Below are 12022 nucleotides of genomic sequence, written 5' to 3'. Positions count from 1 at the left end.
TCTGTTTTGATCATTATGATGAGCACTTGATGGGTCTGGAAGATTTCCTTGAACGTTTTATGATGTTTTCTTTCCTTGTGTTTTGTTTTGCCTAATTTTCTATTGTGGTGGTTTTGTCTTTTTTTCAGAGGATTTCTTCTGCCTTTCTCTTCTGACTCTTCAATTATGCTTATTCTTTCTGCTATCTTGTTTTTAAGTTCCACGTGACATTTTTGTTTATTTTATGTAACATCCTGTTCTTAATTCATGGATACAATTACTTTTCTTTCTTTTTTTTCTCCTTTTTTTTTTTTTTGTAAATCCTGTTATATAAGAGAGGCTTTCCTCCTGCATCTGGTAACCAGTGGTTGTCTGCATATGATGAGGAATAGGAATTTACAAGGCAGATTGAGAGCCCTGAGCAGGTATAAGAGGCTTGTTAGTGCTGATCTGGTCATGTGGCTTCTATGCGGGTTGTCAGTTGCACACCTTGGTGATGGTATCTTTTGGACTTTCCGCTTGTCTGCTCAGATCATCTAGAGCGCCTCTGCATCCTGGTTTGCGTTTTCCAGAGAATCTCCAGATTTCTGCACAGGTGGCAGTCACCTAGCAGTTGGAAGGCGGGGACGATGTGTGTGTAGGGGGCAGCCCCTCTCAGACTGCTCTGCCCCATCCCTTGCAGCAAATCCCACTCCTTCTTCCAGAGAGGCTACGTTGCCTGAGCCTCTGAAGGATTCCGTGGTAGAAATCAGGGTGGTTCTCCGCTTTCCCCACTGCTGGCTTGAAATTGAGTTTTCTGCATCTGCCAGCCGCTAATCAGTGTGATCGCCAGCTTTCAAAATTTGGTTGCTGTTGTCTTCTCTCTTGTTCTCCCCTGGCGGGTTTGTCTTTTTTTTCCCCCAATTATAGTAAAATATACATAACATAAAATTGATCACTGTAACCATTTTTAGGTGTACGGTTTAGTGGCATTGTTATACGGGCTTGCCTTTTAAAAATAAAATAAAACGAAAGGAAATATTTTTAATGTGATTATAGCAGTGTTTTAGAGGGGCAAAATTAGACGTGTGTGATCAGTCTATCAGGAGGCATGCTGCAGGTTTTATGTTAATCCAGGCACTTTTTCTTTCGGATAGTTTGGTGGTTTGTGTGATTTATCTTCTCCTAGGAAAGCAGTTGGATAGTTTATTGGCATAAAAGTGCATCTTATCTGCTCTTAATAACTGTAGCTTTGTAAAAGGTTACAGATGGAACTCCCAGGCCTGACGTTCAAGGCTCTCCAAGATCTACGTACCTGTGTGTCTGTCCCTCCTCCCCGCCAGCCCACCCACTGTTCCTTGCATAAGATGGGAACTCCAGCCCCTGTGCCTTTGCTGTGCTGGGTGCTGTGAGTGGAATGGCCCCTTCCGTCTCCCCACCCTCTTTCACATCTGTCCGGCACCCAGCTCTTTGCCACTTCCTCCCACCCTAGGCATGGGCTTCCTCTTCTGTTTTCCTCTTGTGACCTTGTACATGCCTCTGAATTATCACCTTGAGTTTCCCACATTGCTTGGCTTTTTCGATGTCTGTTTCTGCACTGGGTCTTTCTCAATGCCTGGCACATGGCCCGTGTTCCGTTAAATGTCTGGTTGAATTCCTGATGCCAGAGATTTCAAAAGAGATCTCTTTATCCTTTTCTCGTAGGATATCCGACATGAAGCCAGTGACTTCCCGTGTAGAGTGGCCAAGCTTCCCAAGAACAAAAACCGAAACAGGTACAGAGATGTCAGTCCCTGTAAGTATTCACATCGCCATTACTGGTCTTGCTGCTTCCGTTGCCTCGGCTCTTTCTCAGCTGCAGGGCCTCTCAGTCGAGACTCCTGTAGCTCTGGGGTTTGGTGATAAATCAGTAGCAACAAAGGTTTATGACTTGATTGTTTCCTATAATAAAGGCATTAGACACTTATAGTAATGGTTCATTTTTCCACCATTGGAGAGGGGTAAGGTTTCAGTTTCTGGAAAATTCAGCTAAGTTCAAAGCACTTTTTTTAGCTTTGACTTTTTTTCTGATGAATCATTTTCCTACCAGCTGAAGCAGAGTATAGCAGGCATAATATAACCTTTTCTGGATGACTCAGCAACAGTATTATTGGACCCCGAGCATTGTACTGAACTGTCACGTTGCCCTGCGCAGGCACGCGGGGAAGGAGCTGTTCCATCCCTCCACTGAAGACACGAGCCAGCTCTGCTTGTTGAGTTCCACCCTAACCTGCCCCCTGCCACCATCATCTGACTTCAAGCTCTTTCCTGCCATTAGCTTTCAGTGTGCCTGCAGGCCTCGGGCAGCCTCTTTTGCCTTCTGAGTCCTTGGCTCTCAGTCTGCTTGTATCTTAAAAGTAAATAAGTAAACGTGTTAGAATTTCTGTAAAGCAAGACACCCTGGGACTAAGTGAAGGACATGAACTTTGCCATCTCCTCTAGGCCACAGAAGCCTTTTCGACCCACCTCCACGGTTTTTAGAGCTTGTCAGTCGGTGAGGGTTGAAGCTGCCGATATCGCCTATGGCAGTATTCTCTGCTAGGGACATAGAAGAGTCTGTAGGTCATTCTTCAAACTGGCACTTCCTGCATGCCTACTAAAGCACGCTGCGCCCGTGGCTGTGGGTGGTGGCTTTCAGCGTGCTTTGCAAAAAAGTCAGCAGTGCCCCCTGAGTTACACCACACCCAGGCTTCTGGGAGGGGAGTAGAAATGGACCTAGACTGGTCCAGAGCAGTCTGCCTCTGCCTGCTGCCTCAGGTCTCTACCTGTGCTTCAGCCTGCCACTTACAGCTGTGTGGCTTTGGGCAAATTGTTCCCTTCTCTGAGCCTTGGTAAAACAGGAGTCACACCAATCTTGTAGGATTGTGTGACAATGAAATAAAATAACATGAGCTGCTTAGCCCCCGGTGTCTCACTCGTCAGTGTTGGCGGTGGTTGAGATGACCGTTAACTGAAGGCGCACACCAGGACCATCGGAAGTGCAATTCTAGGTCTTCAAGTGACACGTGATCGTGCCCCAACACCTGACACTCTTTTGAGTTAGCATGTCTAGGCTGTGGCACCTCAGACGCTTTATATTTTTAAAAATCTCTCCCGCCTTTTCTGCCGTGAGGTCCTGGCCCGCGGTTCTGCGCTCCAGAGATCACTGTTCGCGTCTTTCACCGGCGCCGCAGATCCCAGTGGTCTCCAGCTGTGGCCGTACTTGCTCTGAATTAGGCAATAATGTTGTCATCAATATTTCTTTTCTCCATCTTTGATCAGTACTCATCTAAATGGTTTTATGAACCAGTTTTACAGAGGGAAAAAAGCATTAAAAATATTCTTTCACCCCCCAGTCTCATTCCTCATATATTTTTCTCCCCTTCTGCCACTCTGCAGTAGACAAAATGATTTGCTTTTAAGGATATGGAGGAGATGGGAGCGTGATTCGGGGTAGAAGGGGATCTCGTTATCTTCCGTTTGGCAAGTGAAACCCCAATGCTCAGAAGAGTTATTTCCCCAAAGTCACCCAGTGCTGTTCCAACCGTTCACATAACCCACCAGTGCCACTCGCGTCATTTTTTTGAGATTTTTTTATTCCCATGACCCACTTAAATATTACCCAAGTATTCAGTTTGTAATAACTCTTTACAATGAGAAAGTGTTCCAAACAGCGATGTTCCAAACAGCGACTAATTTTTAAAAACATCTCTTTGGAATCCTGTAGAACGAAAAGCCCCCAAATCTCTTATTGCCATGAACTTCTCCTTTCCCACTGAGCTGGGGGAGAAGATACTATTTATGGGCGGTCGCCTGAGTTCATTATCCCTTTTCATGTACGGAAAATAGAAGTACTCACCTGCTCTTGTTAGCTGCACTAGCAGGATAAGAAAAGTGGCCCTCAGGGAACTATTGCTTTTATGACAAAAGCCATGCTTTTCAGTAACCTGGGCAGAACTGCCAAATGAGAGTTTATTTTTAAAAACTATTCTGAAAGCTATATTTAATGTGCTTTCACTATTTTGGATTCAAAGTTTATTTTTTCCAGTTAAGCTTCCTTTTAAATGTCTTTGATCATGGCAGGTTTTGACTTTGAAAGATTTAGAATCATTTAAGTAAGTTATACTTGAACTTTTTGAAAAACCTTGTATAAAGGAATCCAAGGTGTGACTTTTCACACTGCTCTATACTTAGGTCATTTAATCTTCAAACCTTTAGATGTGGGTCAAGTTGAGGTGTGCTCATAAATCCCACCCTATAAAAGTATATATTAGGCATCAAAGGACAGATTTCTTGACACCCTCTCTCCCCCAGCCTACCAAGTTGTGAGGACAGTAATAAGTGTTATAGGAAGATATGACCTAAGAATGGACTTTTCAAATAGGACATAATTCACGTTTTGGTGTCATTTATCTCTATTATTGTTTAGCATTAAGTTTCAACCACTTCAGGAACCTTTCTGAAAGTACTAGTCATTCCCACATTGATGACTAATCTTGATTTAAAAGGCACGGCCTCAGCCAATGTGAACGTCCTCGATGCCACCAACTCACCTTTGTTTTCCCTCCGGGGTGCACTGCCTGTGTAGACACTTCGGTCCTCCAGGATTAACCTCTGAGTTCTGGTTTGCCTTTCAGTTGACCATAGTCGGATTAAACTTCATCAAGAAGATAACGACTATATCAACGCTAGTTTGATAAAAATGGAAGAAGCCCAAAGAAGTTACATTCTTACCCAGGTAAACCTAGGATTGTCTGAATTTTTTTTTAATGGTTTTTGCCTTACTCGATGTCAGTTTAAGCATTTTAGAGTGCTGTTATCTATACCTCAAATGAAATCTTCCACATCCTTTAGAAGGTGAGGTTTAAACAGCTCATAAAAGCAACAAGGTAGGGAAAAGTCTTCCTCCAGAGATCGTTTGGTTGTTCGCACTAACCTTTTCTGGGAAGCACAACATTGCTGGGCTTGTAAAATACAGCATTAAAATGGCAGGATTGCCCATGGTCTGTCAGCAGAGGCATCAGAGCTGTGGCTAGAGAAGTGCCTGTACCTGTATTGGTTCCATAAGCATTAGCCTGAGAGCTTTGAGTGCTTCTTATAGAAATCTTAGGAGGTGAGCAGTAGACCTGGAACCTTTGTCCAGATGTCCAGTCAGAGTTCCTTGGCATGGTCCTCATTCTTTGATCCAGAAAAAAAAATTAGAGTATGTGAAAAAGCATGCGAAGTCACTTAAAATTCCCATTGGCTTTTGGCATCTTTATAGGAAAAAAAATCATGAACGTGGTTTAATAATTGACCTTGTGAAACACTTACTGGTATATGAACCAAAACAATGGGTATCTGAGAATGGGGGTAAAGAAATTTTTGATTAATTTTCTCACATCGTAATCTGTTACCTGTAAATCGGTCTGAATAGTCTTAAGTTTCTCTTTTTCTATCATAATTTTTGTTTTCTCATTGCATATCAGTTGACATCAGTCTTATATACGGCTTTGGGTTATAGGGTGATTTCGAACATCATAATTTCGCCTAGTATTTAGAAATTGAAATTCTAGTGGAGCCAGAAAGCACTACGAACAGAGGCTGCTTTGCGACAGGAAACCAGATGAGGGCATGTTCACCGTGGCCCTTCTTCACTGCCCCTTTTTGTCCTATCCCACTTCTTCTCTGTGCCAAAGTCAGCCCTGACGCCTCCCAAAGTCAACACAACATCAGCCATGCGGTGTTCACTCTCGGGGGGCTGCCGAGTGAGTTACTGGTGTATGAGAAGGGGGCAGGCCTTTACCAGGCCCTTAGCCCATGGTCCTCCCAGCACTTGCGGGATGGGTGGGGCGGGTTGGGGTGGGGCAATAAGGAGGGAGATCCCTGGTTGGGGCGAGTTGGTGGGAAGAGGTGGAGGCAAGAGTGGCTTCGTAGGAACTTCTCTTTTTAGAGCAAGTCAAGTCTTACTTCGTGATTTCAGCCGTTCAACTTTGGCGTGGGGTCCAGAAGCCCAAAGCGTAGATGGATAGGGTGCGTAAAGTGAAACGAAGCATTAGGAAATCAGCGTGGAAGCTTTTGCACCCTGCCCTCCCCACCCCCACACCCTAGCAGTTACTTGGCACATCTGAAGTTTTGTTTTGTCAAGTGGTATCACAGATGTATCTAGGAGCTGACACCGTCTCCCTTTGCCCTGGGACTCACAAAAGGGATCAAAGCAGCCTAACCCCAAAGTTACACTCCTGGATAGTATGACTGCAACATTTTCTAAGCCACAAAAGCAAGAAAACCCTGCTCATTTTTTATTTTCATTGTTCCTTATGCAAGTAACACAAGCCTCTGGTCCTGTCTGACCACCAGATCATAGGGGTGTGGAGAACAGTGTCAGAGGTGCTCGCCTTCACCTCCCCCGTGAAGTGTCGGCTGAGTTTGGTGTGTATCCTTCCAGACTTTCTGTGATTTTTAATCCCTGTGACCCATTCTGAGCAGGGGTGACATTGGGAGGTAGGGAAGGCGACAGGCTAGTAACTGACAGGCGCCCCAGAGAGCTGCAGCTGAGGAAGACCTGGTGATGGAGTCCTCATGCCCAGGTCAGAGGACGAAAGGCCCAGGTGGCCAGCCAGGAGGCCATGGGATGCCCGCCTTCCCCGAGCCATTTTCGATTAGTCGAGGGAAAGGGTTGCACATGTCGTCCCTGTCGTCTGGGTCCCGCAGCGCACGCATGGATTGCGGACTTCCTGCTTCAGGCAGCAAGTCCGGGGGTGAGTTCCAGGCGAAAGTGAGAGGGCACTGGGGGTTCGCGTGGGCGAGGAAGGTGTGGTGAGACTCGCAGGGAACACATGTAAAGGGCAAGAGTTTGGGTGAAGATAGTTGAGAATGGAAACTATTCTGGTGCTGGCCAGAGATGACACACTCTGACGTGGGGGTGTTAGGTGATGTCCCCGCCAGACCGTACTAAACATTGAGACAAACTCAAGGTGCTCTGATTAGTCAGGTGAGATAAGTAGAGAAACAGGCATGGAGAGGTAACGTCACTTGTCCATGGTCACACACACAAATGATGGGAGCTGGGACTCAGCAGCCAGAATCTCACTGTTGATCACGTCCTCATGCTGCCTGTCACTTCACCCAGTAGTTTTGTCCCATATTCCACCCACCCTTAGGGGTGGATCCCAGCGGAGCCCCTCAGCCAGCTGGCCCAAACCAGACAGCGGAATCAGCATTTTCTCGCCCCTGTTGGTCAGCCCGGAGAGGCAGAAATGACCTTTCACCACGTGTTAGAAAATAGAACTGTGGTTCCTGACCACTAGGCAGGGAGAGGTGGGTCTCTGTCCAGCCTCTGCCACCACTCTGCCTCAGGGCACTGTCATCCGCTGACCGCCAGGGATGAGTTTGCACTGGAGAATGTTTATATGCAAATGGCATGCACTTTGTGGGTTGTGTGTTTGCAGGGCCCTTTGCCTAATACGTGCGGCCACTTCTGGGAGATGGTATGGGAGCAGAAGAGCAGGGGCGTGGTCATGCTCAACCGAGTGATGGAGAAAGGATCGGTAAGTAGAGCGTTGCCCTGCTCCTAGCACTCTCTCCGAGCGTGCCAGTCCAGAGTCGACATTGTTGTCTAAGTTTATTTCTTTGCATTGCTTTGCTATTTCTTTTACGTGGTGTCTTTTTTATTAGAAAAGAAAAATTAAAGAAGCGATATATAAATACCTGTTTATTGTAAACAAGTCAGATAGGTAAATGAATTTAAAAATGGGGCAATTAGTAAGAGCGCCCTTGCACCGCCACACCCCACCGCGAGTTTGGTGGGTGCGCCCCGCTTCACCGTCACCCGTGGTGCCTGCACTGCTGCGTAAGCATAGTTTTCTATGCATCACGGAGCTGTGTAAGCAGACTTTCTTTTGAAAAGCCAGTGTCTACGGTATCATCATCATATCGGCTTTTCCGGCCGTGGGAGCAGCTGGAGTCTGGTTTTGCCTCTGAAAAATCCCAGCCACTTGGCTCCTGGCCATACTCTTCGGTGTGGATGTTGTCTGCCTGTGCATCTACTTCAGGATTTGTGTCATCCTTTCTTCCAAGTCCTTTGCAACTGTTAAAACAGCCTTGGGGTAGTACATGGACTAGAGGTGTGTATTTGTTCGGGCCATCCCATTTAGAATCATTTAAGTAAGTTATACTTGAACTTTTTGAAAAACCTTGTATAAAGGAATCCAAGGTGTGACTTTTCACACTGCTCTATACTTAGGTCATTTAATCTTCAAACCTCTAGATGTAGGTTAAGTTGAGGTGTGCTCATAAATCCCACCCTATAAAAGTATATATTAGGCATCAAAGGACAGATTTCTTGACACCCTCTCTCCCCCAGCCTGCCAAGTTGTGAGGACAGTAATAAGTGTTATAGGAAGATATGACCTAAGAATGGACTTTTCAAATAGGACATAATTCACGTTTTGGTGTCATTTATCTCTATTATTGTTTAGCATTAAGTTTCAACCACTTCAGGAACCTTTCTGAAAGTACTAGTCATTCCCACATTGATGACTAATCTTGATTTAAAAGGCACGGCCTCAGCCAATGCGAACGTCCTCGATGCCACCAACTCACCTTTGTTTTCCCTCCGGGGTGCACTGCCTGTGTAGACACTTCGGTCCTCCAGGATTAACCTCTGAGTTCTGGTTTGCCTTTCAGTTGACCATAGTCGGATTAAACTTCATCAAGAAGATAACGACTATATCAACGCTAGTTTGATAAAAATGGAAGAAGCCCAAAGAAGTTACATTCTTACCCAGGTAAACCTAGGATTGTCTGAATTTTTTTTTAATGGTTTTTGCCTTACTCGATGTCAGTTTAAGCATTTTAGAGTGCTGTTATCTATACCTCAAATGAAATCTTCCACATCCTTTAGAAGGTGAGGTTTAAACAGCTCATAAAAGCAACAAGGTAGGGAAAAGTCTTCTTCCAGAGATCGTTTGGTTGTTCGCACTAACCTTTTCTGGGAAGCACAACATTGCTGGGCTTGTAAAATACAGCATTAAAATGGCAAGTTTGCCCATGGTCTGTCAGCAGAGGCATCAGAGCTGTGGCTAGAGAAGTGCCTGTACCTGTATTGGTTCCATAAGCATTAGCCTGAGAGCTTTGAGTGCTTCTTATAGAAATCTTAGGAGGTGAGCAGTAGACCTGGAACCTTTGTCCAGATGTCCAGTCAGAGTTCCTTGGCATGGTCCTCATTCTTTGATCCAGAAAAAAAAATTAGAGTATGTGAAAAAGCATGCGAAGTCACTTAAAATTCCCATTGGCTTTTGGCATCTTTATAGGAAAAAAAATCATGAACGTGGTTTAATAATTGACCTTGTGAAACACTTACTGGTATATGAACCAAAACAATGGGTATCTGAGAATGGGGGTAAAGAAATTTTTGATTAATTTTCTCACATCGTAATCTGTTACCTGTAAATCGGTCTGAATAGTCTTAAGTTTCTCTTTTTCTATCATAATTTTTGTTTTCTCATTGCATATCAGTTGACATCAGTCTTATATACGGCTTTGGGTTATAGGGTGATTTCGAACATCATAATTTCGCCTAGTATTTAGAAATTGAAATTCTAGTGGAGCCAGAAAGCACTACGAACAGAGGCTGCTTTGCGACAGGAAACCAGATGAGGGCATGTTCACCGTGGCCCTTCTTCACTGCCCCTTTTTGTCCTATCCCACTTCTTCTCTGTGCCAAAGTCAGCCCTGACGCCTCCCAAAGTCAACACAACATCAGCCATGCGGTGTTCACTCTCGGGGGGCTGCCGAGTGAGTTACTGGTGTATGAGAAGGGGGCAGGCCTTTACCAGGCCCTTAGCCCATGGTCCTCCCAGCACTTGCGGGATGGGTGGGGCGGGTTGGGGTGGGGCAATAAGGAGGGAGATCCCTGGTTGGGGCGAGTTGGTGGGAAGAGGTGGAGGCAAGAGTGGCTTCGTAGGAACTTCTCTTTTTAGAGCAAGTCAAGTCTTACTTCGTGATTTCAGCCGTTCAACTTTGGCGTGGGGTCCAGAAGCCCAAAGCGTAGATGGATAGGGTGCGTAAAGTGAAACGAAGCATTAGGAAATCAGCGTGGAAGCTTTTGCACCCTGCCCTCCCCACCCCCACACCCTAGCAGTTACTTGGCACATCTGAAGTTTTGTTTTGTCAAGTGGTATCACAGATGTATCTAGGAGCTGACACCGTCTCCCTTTGCCCTGGGACTCACAAAAGGGATCAAAGCAGCCTAACCCCAAAGTTACACTCCTGGATAGTATGACTGCAACATTTTCTAAGCCACAAAAGCAAGAAAACCCTGCTCATTTTTTATTTTCATTGTTCCTTATGCAAGTAACACAAGCCTCTGGTCCTGTCTGACCACCAGATCATAGGGGTGTGGAGAACAGTGTCAGAGGTGCTCGCCTTCACCTCCCCCGTGAAGTGTCGGCTGAGTTTGGTGTGTATCCTTCCAGACTTTCTGTGATTTTTAATCCCTGTGACCCATTCTGAGCAGGGATGACATTGGGAGGTGGGGAAGGCGACAGGCTAGTAACTGACAGGCGCCCCAGAGAGCTGCAGCTGAGGAAGACCTGGTGATGGAGTCCTCATGCCCAGGTCAGAGGATGAAAGGCCCAGGTGGCCAGCCAGGAGGCCACGGGATGCCCGCCTTCCCCGAGCCATTTTCGATTAGTCGAGGGAAAGGGTTGCACATGTTGTCCCTGTCGTCTGGGTCCCGCAGCGCACATGTGGATTGCGGACTTTCTGGTTCAGGCAGCAAGTCCGGGGGTGAGTTCCAGGCGAAAGTGAGAGGGCACTGGGGGTTCGCGTGGGCGAGGAAGGTGTGGTGAGACTCGCAGGGAACACGTGTAAAGGGCAAGAGTTTGGGTGAAGATAGTTGAGAATGGAAACTATTCTGGTGCTGGCCAGAGATGACACGCTCTGACGTGGGGGTGTTAGGTGATGTCCCCGCCAGACCGTACTAAACATTGAGACAAACTCAAGGTGCTCTGATTAGTCAGGTGAGATAAGTAGAGAAACAGGCATGGAGAGGTAACGTCACTTGTCCATGGTCACACACACAAATGATGGGAGCTGGGACTCAGCAGCCAGAATCTCACTGTTGATCACGTCCTCATGCTGCCTGTCACTTCACCCAGTAGTTTTGTCCCATATTCCACCCACCCTTAGGGGTGGATCCCAGCGGAGCCCCTCAGCCAGCTGGCCCAAACCAGACAGCGGAATCAGCATTTTCTCGCCCCTGTTGGTCAGCCCGGAGAGGCAGAAATGACCTTTCACCACGTGTTAGAAAATAGAACTGTGGTTCCTGACCACTAGGCAGGGAGAGGTGGGTCTCTGTCCAGCCTCTGCCACCACTCTGCCTCAGGGCACTGTCATCCGCTGACCGCCAGGGATGAGTTTGCACTGGAGAATGTTTATATGCAAATGGCATGCACTTTGTGGGTTGTGTGTTTGCAGGGCCCTTTGCCTAATACGTGCGGCCACTTCTGGGAGATGGTATGGGAGCAGAAGAGCAGGGGCGTGGTCATGCTCAACCGAGTGATGGAGAAAGGATCGGTAAGTAGAGCGTTGCCCTGCTCCTAGCACTCTCTCCGAGCGTGCCAGTCCAGAGTCGACATTGTTGTCTAAGTTTATTTCTTTGCGTTGCTTTGCTATTTCTTTTACGTGGTGTCTTTTTTATTAGAAAAAAAAAATTAAAGAAGCGATATATAAATACCTGTTTATTGTAAACAAGTCAGATAAGTAAATGAATTTAAAAATGGGGCAATTAGTAAGAGCGCCCTTGCACCGCCACACCCCACCGCGAGTTTGGTGGGTGCGCCCCGCTTCACCGTCACCCGTGGTGCCTGCACTGCTGCGTAAGCATAGTTTTCTATGCATCACGGAGCTGTGTAAGCAGACTTTCTTTTGAAAAGCCAGTGTCTACGGTATCATCATCATATCGGCTTTTCCGGCCGTGGGAGCAGCTGGAGTCTGGTTTTGCCTCTGAAAAATCCCAGCCACTTGGCTCCTGGCCATACTCTTCGGTGTGGATGTTGTCTGC

The 12022-nt window shown here is 46.4% G+C and overlaps 1 protein-coding gene across 1 annotated transcript in view; it reads left to right on the top strand.

The window, feature by feature from the left end:
- Positions 1-12022, top strand: part of PTPN1 (protein tyrosine phosphatase, non-receptor type 1) — a 67354-nt gene that overhangs the window by 39773 nt on the left and 15559 nt on the right. Inside the window, exons 2-6 of the mRNA XM_023534083.1 lie at positions 1663-1753; positions 4614-4714; positions 7407-7524; positions 8644-8744; positions 11437-11535. Of these exons, the coding sequence (XP_023389851.1) occupies positions 1663-1753; positions 4614-4714; positions 7407-7524; positions 8644-8744; positions 11437-11535 (510 nt within the window). The remainder of the gene's footprint in view (positions 1-1662; positions 1754-4613; positions 4715-7406; positions 7525-8643; positions 8745-11436; positions 11536-12022) is intronic.

This window comes from Pteropus vampyrus, unplaced genomic scaffold (genome assembly GCF_000151845.1).
Source record: "Pteropus vampyrus isolate Shadow unplaced genomic scaffold, Pvam_2.0 Scaffold117, whole genome shotgun sequence".
In the NCBI taxonomy this organism is placed as follows: Eukaryota; Metazoa; Chordata; class Mammalia; order Chiroptera; family Pteropodidae; genus Pteropus; species Pteropus vampyrus.
This window is presented reverse-complemented; position numbering and strand designations above follow the sequence as displayed.